General features: G+C 39.2%; 2 protein-coding genes across 2 annotated transcripts; one reads left to right on the top strand and one right to left on the bottom strand.

Annotated features, from left to right (window-relative positions):
• The first annotated feature begins 1,235 nt into the window (after nt 1-1,235).
• Nucleotides 1,236-7,787, top strand: LOC118325115 (phospholipid phosphatase 1-like). Its single transcript, XM_035657675.1, has 6 exons — nt 1,236-1,728; nt 4,246-4,397; nt 4,509-4,789; nt 5,722-5,779; nt 6,117-6,293; nt 6,876-7,787. Exons 1-6 carry the CDS (start codon nt 1,671-1,673, stop codon nt 6,999-7,001), a joined length of 852 nt encoding a protein of 283 aa, XP_035513568.1. The 5' UTR covers nt 1,236-1,670; the 3' UTR covers nt 7,002-7,787.
• A 3,330-nt stretch (nt 7,788-11,117) lies between these two features.
• On the bottom strand, nt 11,118-15,669 carry LOC118325709 (ATP synthase subunit alpha, mitochondrial-like; the record flags this gene model as incomplete). The annotated part of the gene is given in 11 exon segments (XM_035658487.1): nt 11,118-11,325; nt 11,437-11,587; nt 11,704-11,848; nt 11,977-12,084; nt 12,192-12,416; nt 12,514-12,814; nt 12,939-13,105; nt 13,514-13,687; nt 13,994-14,163; nt 14,860-14,935; nt 15,415-15,669. Coding segments are annotated over 11 exon segments (1,656 nt in total). The 3' UTR covers nt 11,118-11,246.
• Nucleotides 15,670-15,821: the final 152 nt, after the last annotated feature.

Genomic DNA, 15,821 nt, shown 5'->3' with positions numbered 1-15,821 from the left:
GGCAGTATAGGAATTCACAGACACACAGTGGCAACTCAGTTTGTTTACTTGCATACAGGACTTTACTACGGTCAGGATAACGTTGATCACAGACTGTAATCAATAATTACGTTATATAATAGTATAGTTATATATAATAACACATGTTAAACAGAAGCTCGTATTTTTTTAGTATCATTAAATAGCATAAACCAAGAGAATTAACAGAGGAGCAGAATAATTTTAATTTTAATAAATTTGAACCAATAGGAAACAATGAATAACAAATAGAGTTGAAACACTTAGTTGTCAGAATACTGATTATAATCTATTGATAGAAAATTAATTGACTACAATGTAAGCTGCTTATCCCCCAGTGAGCCCCCAATATGTACAGTATTGTATTGTATGCTTTTTCCTATGCCATAATGCTACCTCGGTGGTAGTTTCATTCATTTAGTAGTGTGCAACATGAAAGCACAAAACTGAAACAAACTCTCAAAAACATGGCCTCAAGATCAGGAGATGAAGCAGATATGAACATCAAAACAGGTTTTACTTGCTGCGATTATTCCTCCTATTCATACCGGCCAGGAAAACTTCCCCATACTGCACTCTGAATGTAAGCAATAGAGGACAAAACCCACAGTCCTATTTTTACGCAAAAAATGATCCCAGAGTTTATTTGAAGTTAACATGATGCTCCTGCAGTCTGAATTCGACAGATTTGTGTTTAGATAGTGATAAAAAAGAGGAAATTGTATGCTAAAAAGACTGTTACTTTGAAAGATATCCACTTGGTTTGTCTAACTCAAACTGCTGAAGCCTCAAATCAGCATCAGATAAACACTGTTGCATAAAACAGACCAATCACACAATCTCAGCAAACCTGTATCAGTGTTCATATGGGTTGTTGTTGTTGTTATGAACCTATGCTTTAAGGCGCTTTAATCCAGTAGTGACTATTCCCAAATCATTCTTTAAAAATTAAATGAGCAGTCTGGGACATCAAATCAAATGTTCATTCGAGTCAAATTCTGATTCTGATACTTTTGTACTTTTACTTAAGTAACATTTTTAATGCAGGATTCTTACTTGTAGTGTAGAAATACACTGTACCTTTGCTAATCTGAGCACTTCTTCCATCACTTTCACTTACCAAACTTCACCCATGCACAGGTCGCAATCTGCATCCAGCACAGTCGTCATTCCTCCGGGCTGTACGTGAAGGCAGCATGAATCACAACCGGGTAGAGTAGCGCTGCTTTGAGTCCGTCCCTCACCGGTAATGTCTCCTCTGAGGACAGGACGGTATTATCGGCTGAAGAAATCTTCCTGCCGCGTTATGATGGTTTGTGAGCAGTTGAAAGGGTGAGGCTCTTCACGTCTGTGGTGGTGTTAGATTAGTTTTTAGCATATAGTTAAGTGTTTTTCACCTAGAATAGCCTATATATTTTTTTACCTATTTGTTTTTTTTTTTACATCCCCGGTAGTTTTTTTTTTAAGCTTCTCGGACAGTGTCTCGGAGTTTGGTGGCAGCGCAATGACACTGCTGTGTTTTAATTTTGTGCTGGAATAGCGAGACATGTGCGGCAGATAAACTGCGTCTCGTCTCGCCTAAAAGCAGCCGGGACAACCGACACCACCGGACATTTTTTACAAAGACAGACACCGGGAGACGGAGACGCAACATGTTTGAAGCTTCAGGGATCCCTTTCATCGTGCTGGACGTTACCTGTCTTATCCTCGGTATGTACACATCTAATCCTGTTAAACCAGCCGTTTAAAATCAGAGTTGTTTATTTATTTGTCTCTAAAGTGACTTTTCTTTATCATCAAACATAAATTAAAGGACTCCTACAGCGCAGCTCCTCTGGAGACATGTTATATAAAGTAGTTGTTTAAGCAAATCCATTCAAGTGATTTGCATGAACGTCATATAAATACACATGAGAAGGCTTGAGGTTTAAGGAACCGGGGAACCAGGAAGATGGAAAAAAAAAAAGGCAACAAAGTCCCACCCTGTGTGTTTTATTTTCCCTGCAAAGCTGTATTTTTAGCTCCGTGTTTGGAATGTAATCATAGCACAGAGACATGCTGCAACAGGACCACTGCGTGGGATTAAAAGTGCTGCAGTGTTACTGCAATAAAACAATTTAAAGAAACCTTTGTACGGTAATGGAGACACTCAGCCCAGTTCAGAGACTGATAAGGATAGAGAGGCTGAGACACACAAAGCTCCACAGATATTTTCCTGGGATTAATTTGCACTCAGTCACTTCGCTTAGTCAGTGTCTTGTGGTTGGCTGTGCTGCTGACTGTGCACCAATCCTCTCATTTAGTTTTGGCAGCAACATCCAAGCTGGAAAATGTAATTTTTATTTCCAGTCCCGTGCCTTCTGTCCAAAAGCTTAAAAAGTGTGGTTCACTATAAGTTGAGACTCTTCTGTTCCACAGTGTGTTCAGGACACTCCTGTGGTGGAAGAAGTATTCAGATCTTTTTTTCTTAAGTGAATTAGAAATACCACAATGTAAAAGTATAAGCAAAAAGTATGTAAAGTATCAAAAGTAAAAGTAGCTTATCCATTATGCAAAAACGGGAAATTGGATCATTATTACTGTGTGTAAGCAGCTGTATTGTTGTAGTTGGTCGAGGTGGTACTGATTTCACTTTTCTATACAGTTTTATTGTTTAGTCTATGTTACTTTTTGTGTAAAATAATATACAAAGTAACTACAGCTCTCAAATAAGTACAGCACTTGAGTAAATTTACTCTGTTCCTTCATCTCATTGCATAAAAGTAATATAAATACTCCATTAATATGTCTTCTATGCTTAACTCATCAACCTGTTATCAGTTAATATAATACAATATAAAGTACCTTGATGTCAGACATTGATTGGATTTCCCTACCTTGATAAAGGTTGTTGGACTGCGTAAACACCGGGGACATTGATCGATATAAATCCAGAACTTTATCAGTCCCTCACTGACGATGTCTGATATGTTGGACTTTTATATATATTAAAATGTCGTCAATAAATATGAGTATAAGACTGATAATGTCTGTCTTATCCGTTGTAACACTATAATACATAATTATTATTTTTTCTGACTTTACATTTAATTTTCTTATCTAATTTATTGAGAACATACAAACACATATATATATATATATCTTTGCATCATCTCTTTACTGTTTATAAGTGGTTTCATAAGCTAATGATTTCATATTTCTGTGGCATTATTATTACTATATCTGAATGCAAGATGTATAATAATCTACTCTGCAACATAAAGGGGATTTAAAAGCACTCACACAGAGAATGCACATTCAGTGATTACACAATCTAATAACAAAACAAAGACTACTTGTACACACTGTTATAGATAGAAAGTATTGCAATCAAAAAGCTCCAATTTCAGCAAATTGTCAACAAAAATACAAACAATCTGTGACACATTAATGCAGAGAAGAAATAAAGAAAGAATAAATAGTCAAATTAATAAAAAATAAAATATTTAAATAATGGATATTGTTCCACTATTATCATATCCCCTCTGCCTCTGCCCTTCTCTTCCTTGCAGTTTATGTTTTTTACGTGGAACACAAACTCGTCTTAGTTGAAGTAGATGGAAACTTTCAAAGGTTAACTGCATGATCTGATTTTAGTTTATTCAGAATTTCAAAAGGCATTAGTGAGTGTAATTTGCCCTGCAGTAGCTTTAAACGAGCAGGCCTAAACAAAGCTCTGTGACTGTGTGATAACTCATTCAGCATCATTGCCAGTGATCGTACTTGGAAGAATGCCTCTCATTGCATCACTGATTTCATTTTAGCCAAATGCCTTTATTATCATCTCAGAAAAGCTGCAGATAAATGAAGAATGAGTAACCAAAGCAAGTCAAAGCATGTGTTTTGGTGGTAATGATCCTCTTCAGATGGTCCTACCTTCATTGTTCAGCGTTGTTTAACTGTATGCCCTTGAACAGACTCAGTTTTCTTTGCAACTAAATGAAACCCACAATATTCACCAGCGTTTTTTACAGGAGGGGAAACGCCTGATCCCAACAACTTGTTTCCTGTGATGAAACTGTACCATTATTTGCATTGTGTAATAGTAGCAGTGGCTCAATCTGACTCACATGAGTATTTGCAGTTGCTTGTGAACGTGATGTACATTATGATGACACAAGATAGGCTGAAATCTGACAGAAGTAGAATTTATTGTCGTCATGTGTCACTTTCTTTTTTTTTTAACAGTCGGACTTCCATTTTTTATCCTTACCCCTCAACACAACCCTTTCAAACGGGGTTTCTTCTGCAATGACGAGTCCATAAGATACCCCCTCAAAGAGGACACCATATCCTACCAGCTGCTGGGTGGAGTCATGATCCCCTTCACATTGATTGTGGTAACAGTCGTCTTCTTCCATAAGCTCTCTGACCTGTAATTGTCACATCCTTTGGCATCTTTTACTTGCTCAAGAAAAAGGTCACTTATTGTTTAATCTCTTCTGTTGCAGATCGTCTGTGGTGAATGCCTTTCTGTTTACTTATCACGCATCAAGAACCAGTCTTTGGGGACCAAGTATGTGGCCTGTGTGTACAAAGCTGTGGGGAGCTATGTGTTTGGAGCTGCTGCCAGCCAGTCTCTGACAGACATTGCCAAATACTCCATCGGACGTCTGCGGCCAAACTTCCTGGCTGTATGCAAACCAGCATGGGATCGCATCAACTGCAAAACTGGTGGATACATCGAGAACTTCAACTGCACTGGAGAAAAGTTTCTGGTGGATGAAGCCAGGTAATGGTCGGGAACAGTAATTAAATTAATCCCACAAGGAGGGGAAATGCCTGTGGGATCCCAACATATTTTGTTCATTACAAGCATTGTGTAATAGTTGCATAGTCTCTCTGGGAGGAACCTGGTAGTTATTTGCATGTAACGTCTGTGGACAAGGTAGTTAACTATTAGATGTTTTCCTCCACTATAGTAAAATGTATCTTTTCAATCCGGCAATCCTTAAAGGGAATCAGTATTACAGTTCTATAAAGTTGCAAGAGACAGATTAAAAAGAGGATAATCAAAATATATGCAGTAGGCTGAGATATCCTTACTTTTACCTCCAAAAACACTAAATTATACACTTTTCACAATGGTATTCAGTAAGATAAAGTAAGATAAACTGTACTGAAATTGTACATGTCACAGTAACTGAAGTACAGAAACAGATTCATAAATAAGTAACCTTAAGAAACTTTAAATTCTAGTATATACTATATACACCTACTATTGACAGATGAGCAATGGAAATAAATACATAAAAGGTTCTAAATACTATATACAACAACATTAATGATAACTGTAAAGTATTTAATAGTGTCTTGTTAGAACCCCCTACCTGGTAGACGCCCACATCCTTTTGTTAGAAATGTGTTGTATCAAAGCCCAAACCTTGATAACCCTGATTACATCACTGAGATAGCGCTCCTTTAAAGTCTCAGCCGAAATTATACAGCTGTTTTCCCCCACTGAGTTGGACTCCTCACAACTAGTTAACTGATTTTGATGTGTAAAATTAGCATTCTTCCCCTTTTAATCTATTTCTATGTATATCAATACAGTAAAATGTCATTGTGATGATCTTCGTTATGAATCTAAAATATATATTTGTCACACAAAGTGACTTGATTACGCTGGTGGTGCCTAATTTCAGTATCTCTTATTGTTTGCAGACTGTCCTTCTACTCTGGCCATTCATCCTTCTCTATGTACTGCATGCTGTTCCTTGTAGTAAGTACACATTTTCTACTTCAGAACCTTTTTATAACCTAAATATGGCTTACATAGAAATGTTAAAAACAGTGTTAATTGTAATGTACAGTTTTTGTTATCTGCTTTACTCACGAAGCTTATGCATTAAAATTCACTCAAAAAATTACCTAAATTTGATCATGACATTGTCACAAAAGTGACTAAATAACTATTTTCACTGAAGGCATTAGCTGCCAACACCTGTACTGTAAATATTGGCTCGAACAATTTAAACTATGTGACCCCACAGATTTTTTGTTTCCAGTGCTTTATATTTTGTCAATTATTAATCCTTGTCTCTCTCTGACTGCTGTAGCTGTACATTCAAGCCAGACTAAGGTCAGAATGGGCGAGGCTTCTGCGTCCCACCATCCAATTCTTCCTAATTGCAACTGCTGTGTATGTGGGTCTATCCCGGGTGTCTGACTACAAACATCACTGGAGTGATGTGCTTGCTGGCCTCCTGCAAGGGGGTTTAGTAGCTATTCTCACAGTAAGTCAAGTCAGTTCATTTAGAAATAGCACATGCTTGCTTTTAAACAGAGGTTAAACCCATGAACATGCAGTTTCTAACTTTTATGTCTTACACCATACTAACAGTGTCATATACTATAAATTCTGTATCAGCTTGTTCCAACTGTTCACTAAAACTATATGCTTCAGTGAAATATTCAAACCCAAGACCTGTTTCCATGACTTTCTACCATTTAAATCAAATGGAAATATTCAAGATATGTTGAATATTACCAGTCTGACATATTTTCTCTCTTTGGAAACTTTGGGATCTCTATAAGGATTTTAAAAGTTCTGTTCTGGTGTTTGAACACTAATTTTTACCACCTAGTCAGTGATCAAAAAGGTGAAAGTAGCCTAACTATATCGTTAGACTGATTAATAATTAATTTAACACTTCATGAACAATAAATAAATCATTTTGGACAGACACACAATAAAGAAAATATAAGCAGAAGTCTACTTCAATAATGTTGGCCTACTTTATTGTTCTCCATCTTTACAGTAAAATGAAAATAATAAAGTTGAATGTGTTTTAATATTATCGCTTGTTTTTCTGCAGGTGTTCTGTGTGGCCAATTTCTTTGAACAGCCGGTGGACCCGGTGGTGTCACAGGAGGAAGAAGCCTCACACACCAGTTTACAGGACAACCCTTCCAATGGGAACCACTATGGCAGCACTGACTGAATCTGAGGAATCAAAGACTATACTGTATAGAGCCCTTTATCTCTTAAAAGGGCCGGGGAGGACCTAAAACACTTCATTGTCTTTGATATTAACTGCCAGCTGTTTCTGAGCACATCTTCAACATAGTCTGCCCCACAGGGCCAACGCTGCAGCCGGCAGACGTTAGCTGCTGCCTTTGGTGTGGTCAGTAAACTTTAATTACAGGAAGAAATGTGCACTACAAAAGACTTGCACTACTGATTATAAAGACACAGAGGTTTTTGGGTAAATTCAACATAATATGGTTTATTATGCAATGACAAAACAAAATACAGCATGTTGGGTTTACCTTAGAAAAAGTTTTTTTTACAGTGTGAGCTTGTTGGTAATGTGGTTTCTAATGTATATTGGTCTGCTGTTGCCATCATGAATGAATGAAATTCCTTTTGCCCAGAATATAATGAGCGTCTGTGTGCGCACTGCAAGCAGGTTTGTGGAGAGTGTGGCACCTGTGAATAAGAAAACCTGGACTGTCCTGGCGTAAAATGGAGACGGAACTCAGAAATAATATATTTCATGTTGATTTTTGCCTTAGTCATATTGCTGCTATCTGCTGTTATGTCCCTTACCTGGTGTAATTTAAATGTATGAAAAATACAATGCATTGAATTTTCTTTTTTTTCTTCTTTTTTTTTTTTTTACAGTTTGTATAAAGCTCGTATGTTTTTGTCAGTGCATAAGCTTTGAACAGTCTTGTTTAGAGCAGTACTGGGATCATTTGTGACAAATAAAGAAAGTTAAAATTTGCTACCCCCCCCCCTTTCTAACAAAGGGGGGAATTGATTCCTGTGTGTTTTGCCTGTTGAAAAAAACAACGCAGATATAATGCATGTGAATGGAGCCTTGGACAACGGTGCAGCTGCTGATGTGACAATGTAGATTTGCTGCAGCAGAACAGCTGATTTGTCTGTTTCAAGTGAGACTGCTGCGTAAGGTATGGCATCAAGGAAGAGAAACCAAGCATGTGATTCAGTAACCAAATTGTGTCTAAAATGTAGACCTGAAAGAAAGGTTTTCCAAACAGCATTGCTTTGGGTGTGTCATTCTCTGTCTGTGTAGACAGACCATAGAAACCACAAGCATGCAAATGTACCTCTGATGTTAATGGGAAAACATGTTTGTTTATTACAATGTACATGAAGACTATCAGAGCATTGTCTTGCTGCTTCCAGTGGGTCCAGTTTATTTTCACCAAGCGAAACTTCTATTAGCAGACAAGTGCTGATCCTTGGCTGCAAATGTCCAGGTTGAGGATCTGCTTTACAGTTTAAATCCTATTACAGTGACTGAGAGGCTAAAGAGAAGTTTAACACACAGGGAGGGAGAGCAATCAATGTCAACTGAAGTGTATCAACTAGCTCTTGTTGTTTGGTCTGTTATAGTGAAAATGAATAAGCAGGAGTTGATTTATGAAATGCTTGAACACTTTGACTCATGTTGCAAGCAAGTTGACAATCAGCAGCACTTTTATTCTACTCCAAAGCTCCATGCAAAATCACTTACAGCTATATATTATAATAATATAATAATAATAATAAATATATATATTATTACCCACATACTAGCTTGACTTTCACACCACTCTCTAAATTTCTGTTGGCTTTGTTTCACCCTGTTGTTACTTGTCAAACTCTGTTTTGTTCCCAGTTTCAATTCCTGTTACAGATTTAATCTTCCACTGCCAGCTCATAAATAATGTCACGCATGAGTGTAAAATGATTAAGGAATGTCTTGATGTTATAAATTTAGGAAATTCCCTCAGAGAAGCTTACCATTGTCTCTCAGTTCACTAAACTCTGCTGACCCTATTGAACAAATTTGTTTTAGAGGACAAACAGCCATAGTGCTAGAGGGAGTAGTGAGAATAAGTATTTTTAAGACTCCTTCCAAGCACTTAATTTGAAACTATGCATTCGATGCAGACTATTACTATACTATACTATACTATACTAAGACTATTGCAAGTATCGGGTCATGATTCCCAGTGTGTTTGGCCATCGAAAAACTGCTCATCTTGCTGTAGCATCACTTCTACCTCCCCCACGTCTGAAATCTGACCCATCATGTTGTCTGTTGCTCCACAGACCTATCTTTTGTTGTCACGCTGACCTCAACAATAGTCCTTATTGAGAGCAGCTCCATTCACTCTCACATGTCACATGTCTCACTTTATCTTGCCAGACAGTGATGGCACTGCAGAAAGAGGTGACTCAGAATGCAGTGTGCACTGGCACTGATATAATTATCATATCTCTTGAATTAAATTCCCCTCGCACTACACTTACTTTTGTTCCTTACACACACTTTGCCGGCCCACTTCTCTTGAGATAATGGCTACTCAAATAACCTCACACGTGGGTCTGTCTGGCCCCTGTGAGACAATAAGAAAATTGTGAAGAGAACCGAACAATGAGAGGATCCTATTAACAGTATCAATTGTGAATAAACAAAGAATGAGGAAATAATGGATGCAAATAGAGCCATGAAAGGTCTCCACCAACGAGAGAGCAGAGTTTAGTGTTTCAGATGGAGAACAGATCTGTATGTTTCTTTTTGTTTCAGTTGGGAAGGAGACAAACAAACCAAGAAGTATAAAAAAGAAACAGACAAGAGAGGAACATATAAGAATAAGAAATGAGGTGTGGATAGCCGGTTTAAGATAGCAACTTTAACTGGTTAATACAGTTTTATGTAACAAAAATGCTAAGCTGTTTTTATTCTGGTGTGTTTTTCTAGATGTCAGTGTGTAAATTGATGACGAAAAAGTGATTAAAGAAGATATAGAATGGAACTTCTATATTGTATATAACAGGAGATAAAAGTAGGGATAAAGTGAAGGAAGGGATTTGCTACATCCTCCTTACATGCCAGGATATGTGAGGATGGCTTGGTAATGTTAACATAAAATGTTAATATAAAAAACAGCAACTAAACTTATTGATGATTAAAATACTATTTACTGAACTGTTGTGGGCCCTTCTAGCAGCTAGAGCCAAATGAAAGTCCCAAGTGTCTGGTGGTCTACTCTGATGCATATATGGCCCTCTACTGGTGTAAGTAGTGTAAAGTTACATGCAAAGAAATAGAGCTGCAGCAATTAGTTGATTTGTCATTGCATAACAAAATAATCACCACCTTTATGGTTTTAATTCAGTTTTAGGTTTCAAGCAAAATTAAAAAACATTTTCTGGTTACAGCGTTCCAAATGAGAGGATTTGCTACTTTTCTAAATTGTAAATTTAGTATTTTTGGGTCAGACAAAGCAGGCAAATTGAAGAAGTCACTGTGGGCTCTTATGAAATTTTTATGGAGATATCTTCTGGCCTTTTTACTGCCTTTATTTTACAGGAGCAGCTGAATAATGACAGGAAAGTGGGGAGAAATGGGATTTTATGTAGCAAAGGGCCGAAGGTTGGAATCAAACCGGGGCAGCTGCATTGAGGACTCGGTACACTTGTAGGACCTTTGTACACGGGACACGTGGTACCAGGTAAGCTACCAGGGTGCCATTCGATAGATACTCATTTTTAAATGCATAAATTGGAGTTATGTAAAGTATTCTCATTTCACAGTCTGGTTTCAAAGCAGTCTTAAGATACAAGACAGGACACTACAAGATGGATTTGATGTGTGACTTTGTCACTGAATTTATTACCATAGTATGAAACATTTCAACCCATCAGTTCAACCACAGATGAGACCCTGGGCTTACAGTTCACACCTTAAATCCTCTGGAAACAATGAAAGGAAGAGCCCCTTGTCAAGTCAACCTAAACACACTCACTACCCCTCTTTGAAATAATGCTCTTATGAACAACTTGTTACAGCACAGTGAACAGAATTCATGACTGTGGTATGTGCATGGTTATGCACATTACTTTTATATTTTGGTACACTGAAATACTCTGACACAAATTCAAAAGCACATTTGATGTGTCTAAAGAAAGGTTTTGTGTTCTTTCTACTCACATGGATTATTACTCTTCTGCCACAGGTGGAATCTGCTCAGAGGGCTCCAACCTAAACACTAAACTGTACTGTAGTTAAGCGCACAACCAGAAGAATTTTACAGCACAGTGGGGTTGTAAAATTTTATTTGGAGAAATCTGTACATGGAGGTTTTGGCCTTCAGTGTGTTCACATATATAAGCATAATGGGGGACACAGACAGGTAAGCTCACTGAAGATCAAAAGAAGTGCTTTCCATTACTCAAAACTGGACAGGAAGTTCAGTACAACCTGCTTCAGTTTGGTGTCTGATGCCTCTGAGATCATGCCGTCATTCCTGAAAAAAAGGAAAACGGGTCAAGTTAAAATCAACATTTTATATTAAATACTTGCAGTCTAAAACAGGGCAAATTGTTCGACCACATTGTGGCTGAGAAGTCTGTCTTACTTGATTGCGGAGAGCAGGTCCTGGTGCTGGCTGAGGACGTGCTGCAGGAAAGCCTTCTCGAACTTTGTAATCTTGCTGGGCTCCATCTTGTCCAAGTGACCTCTGACACCAGCGTAGATGACTGTTACCTGCTCCTCGATGGCCATGGGACCTGGAGGGGCAGTGGGAGACATTTCTTTATCCAATTCTGCACTTTCAAGACATACAATAACAATTTGGCATTTAAAATTATACTTCTTAGGAAACTAAAGAGAAGCTGACACTCACAATACTGTCCCTGCTTGAGCAATTCTGTGAGCCTGACACCCCTGTTAAGGAGCTGCTGGGTGGCAGCGTCCAGGTCAGAGCCGAACTGGGCGAAGGCAGCCACCTCACGGTACTGAGCCAGCTCCAGCTTCATGGTACCGGCCACCTACAGGGTAGAAATAAGACCATTAATAATACTGGAGATTATCTGACTGTCCAGACTGACACCAAACTTAAAATGGAGCTGAAATATTGGGGTGCTGTCTAAATTTAAAAATAAAACTCAGATGTTACCTGTTTCATGGCCTTGGTCTGGGCAGCAGAGCCTACTCTGGACACAGACAGACCCACGTTGATGGCTGGGCGGATACCTTTGTAGAACAGCTCAGTCTCCAAGAAGATCTACAGTAAACAGATGAAGATATTTTAACAGCATTGTACTGTAGAATGTTTTATATGAGCCAAAACACAAGCAAAAACACAAACACCGAAGACAGTCTTGGACAAACCTGTCCGTCTGTGATGGAGATGACGTTGGTGGGGATGTAGGCAGACACATCACCGGCCTGGGTCTCAATGACGGGCAGGGCAGTGAGGGAGCCGCCACCGAAGTTGTCGTTCATCTTGGCGGCTCTCTCCAGCAGACGGGAGTGCAGGTAAAACACATCACCAGGGTAAGCCTCACGACCAGGAGGACGACGCAGCAGCAGGGACATCTGACGGTAGGCAACAGCCTGAGAGGAGAGGGGGAAAAATTTAATTTTTGCCTCAATTTCCTTAATAATAGTCACACAGAAGATATTTTTCTGATTTTCTAATCTGTGCCCTCACCTGCTTGGACAGATCATCATAGATGATCAGGGCGTGCTTGCCGTTGTCTCTGAAGTACTCTCCCATGGAGCAACCAGAGTATGGGGCCAGGTACTGCAGAGGAGCAGCATCAGAGGCGGTGGCAGAGACCACGATGGTGTACTTCATGGCATCAGCATCAGTCAGCCTCTTCACCAGCTGAGCCACAGTGGACCTCTTCTGCCCAATGGCGACGTAGATACAGTACAGCTTCTTCTTCTCATCAGTTCCTTCATTGAAGCGCTTCTGGTTGATGATTGTGTCGATGGCAATGGCAGTTTTGCTGCAGGGCGAAGATGGATTATTTTAAAAACATCCATACCAACTTTAAAATGACTCCTGAGCTTTAGTTTGCATCAATCCATTGAATGGCAGTAAAATATATTTGTCTATGTCCAAGTATTTACCCAGTCTGCCTGTCACCAATGATCAGCTCACGCTGGCCTCTGCCAATGGGCACCAGGCTGTCCACAGCCTTGATCCCAGTCTGCATGGGCTCCCTCACAGAGATACGGGGGATGATACCAGGGGCCTTCAGACCCACACGCCTACGGGTGCTGGAACCCAGGGGACCCTGAGGGGAAAATAAAATTTAAAAAAGTTATGATGGAAAAAAGTGACGATAAAACAAATCTAAACAATCAACAAACCTAATGTGCTTTCACAAATCAATGACTATAGTTTCTGTATTATTGATGTTAAGTAGCTTCTATTCAACTAATTAAAGAAGAAAAAGCACAAGATTTGGGCATATCAGGTTTTCCAGACATTGACTGGTTTAAACTAGTCTTTATTTTAATTAGGAATAAACTAGGTTAAACAATTTAGTGGTTAACTCAAAATATAAATATGCTGATATGGGAAATGGTAACAGTATAGAAAAATTAATTGCTTTAACAGTCTGTAGTTAGGAGTCATCTGAACAATCAAAACTTCATTTACAGTACGTTTATTTTCCACCCAAAACATTGGCTCAAGTTACCTTTCCATCGATTGCGTTTCCCAGAGCATCCACCACACGGCCGAGCAGCTCCACACCAACAGGGACGTCCACAATGGCACCAGTCCTCTTCACGATGTCACCCTCCTTGATCAGCTTGTCATTACCGAACACCACAACACCAACGTTGTCAGGCTCCAAGTTCAGAGACATGCCCTGGAGGGAAATTAAATTAACATTAATTCATTAACAGAATGATTGTTATACACTGGTTGCTTTTGCATATGATGAACAAATAAAGCTCAATTGAAGATGCTGGAAATTTAAGGATCTGGAGCATTTTACTTTAGTTTTCTTTCAGTTTTGTCGATTCAAGACGACAAGTTACCTGTATGGACTGTATATGAATATGTACATGTAGTTCAGTGTTGAAGGTTGCCTGGGAAATGTTTTTATTTATTGAGCACTTTTCATGATATTCAAAACACAAGTTAAAATCAATTGATGTCTTTTTCTACATACTTTCAGTCCAGAGGAGAATTCCACCATCTCTTCTGCCTGGACATTCCTCAGCCCGTACACTCTGGCAATACCGTCACCAATGGAGAGCACACGTCCTGTCTCCTCCAGGTCTGCAGAGGTGTCAGCTCCCAAGATCTTCTCCTCCAGGATAGAGGACACCTCGGCTGTGCCTGTGAAAGACGACATGCGTGCAGAATCTTTCTTAGCCACCCACAATGAAAAAACTGATATAAAAAATAAAAAATATCTTGGATCGTCCCTGATTCATTTAATAAAGGTCAAAATGAAACTAGAGGACATTTAGGATTCTGATTAAAATACAGATATATCTACTAATACTGTGTCTTCCTGGGCTTATTTAAATAATAAATTAAATGCATACAACTTTTGCTATTAACTATTATTTACTATTAACATAAGGTCACTAGGGGTCATTCTACAAAAAAAAAATAAAAGATTCTTCCTCAGAGATCAAATCACCAACCATTAGCTTGGAATAAATATTGTACAGGCTAACACAAAAGTAACATATCATCAACTTAAAGTCAAAGTTATTGTGACATTGCAGTGATTTGGGCTTTTCTTATATACACAAGTGGTTATATATATATAGATTTAACCACTGACAGTGCCTTCATTTCCCTACCTTTGTTTACTTTTTCATAAGTCTTCACAGTGGCATTTATGAACACTAATGATAGTTAATCCACTCACTGTGTAATCCTGTACAATGTTATTCTGTTAGGAAATGACAAAGTCGAAGTCTGGGAACAAAATATGATCGATGACCTTCATCAATCACCTTCGGGTGCTGACCCATAATGTGGAGGACACCGTTTCTATCGTGTTGTTATTGGCTTTCTCACCTGTCTTCTGCAGCCATGGTCTGTGTGTGTGGAGGTGGTTGACCCCAATGCAGGCGGCCGGTACAGCCTTGGACACCTGAGTCAATGACAGGAGGATTTCAGTAAACGTCGATTAGGAATAAAACAGGTCACTAAAAACATGCTGCAGCGACAGTTACATGTGCACTTTGATAACTGGGCCGGCTGGACGCGGTGCAGCGGAGACGACGTACGCTGTCGGGCTTTCTGACCTTCAAAGCGTGGCTCAATGAGCGGTTAGCTTGGAACTAGCGGTAGCTCCAGTGCTAACCTCAGCGCTGCGGGACGATGACTGTCGTTTCACAAGGGCAACTCCAACAAACGCGTTCAAATCAACAATTTCTACACTTCTACGGCGAGTTAACACCCAGCACGCAGCAGTAGCATTAAAGGCCGCGTTAATAAGTCGATGACAAGTGAGCTAGCGGCCTGTGGCGTTCACGTTACCCTTCACGCCCACAAGGTCCACACTCAGATTAAATACACTCGCTGGCAAACATCCGGATCAGATGCAGATTGTTTAACTGCAATACTTACAAATCCGGCCCTTCTTGGCAGGGTTCTGACCAAAGCTGCTGCAACTCTCACGGATAACATTTTCTCGGGTTGCTAATGACCTGTCCTCCACTTTCGGCTTCGACCTGCCTGTGAGTGAATGTAATGGCTGAATGAACTCTTCTTCTATTTATGTGACTCGACAAGTTTCCTGCCTCACTGACTAACTCTGCCCCCTGTCGGCACGGAGGTCAAGTCAAGTCAACTTTAATGTCAAGTATGCTGTACATGCACGACATGCAGCATGGATGAAATGTCAGTCCTCTCGGACCCACGGTGCAATCAGGCAATAAAAAAAAACATATATTAATTTTAATATAAAAGGCATAAAATAAACAATCAATAATCAACAAGACATAAAATAAACAACAATCAACAGAGATGACACT

The sequence above is a fragment of the Morone saxatilis genome, unplaced genomic scaffold (assembly GCF_004916995.1).
Source record: "Morone saxatilis isolate NCDOM2014 unplaced genomic scaffold, NCSU_SB_2.0 Contig16, whole genome shotgun sequence".
Taxonomy (NCBI): domain Eukaryota; kingdom Metazoa; phylum Chordata; class Actinopteri; family Moronidae; genus Morone; species Morone saxatilis.
The sequence above is the reverse complement of the archived record's forward strand: the minus strand, read 5'-3'. Positions and strand labels throughout refer to the sequence as shown.

What these genes read in the sequence shown, in the direction of transcription:
- LOC118325115 (XM_035657675.1), top strand. Translation starts at nt 1,671, where the DNA reads ATGTTTGAAGCTTCAGGGATCCCTTTCATCGTGCTGGACGTTACCTGT. An exon ending in TTTCTGGTGGATGAAGCCAG is followed by an intron (nt 4,790 to 5,721) that starts GTAATGGTCGGG and finishes TATTGTTTGCAG; the next exon opens with ACTGTCCTTCTACTCTGGCC. An exon ending in GTTTAGTAGCTATTCTCACA is followed by an intron (nt 6,294 to 6,875) that starts GTAAGTCAAGTC and finishes GTTTTTCTGCAG; the next exon opens with GTGTTCTGTGTGGCCAATTT.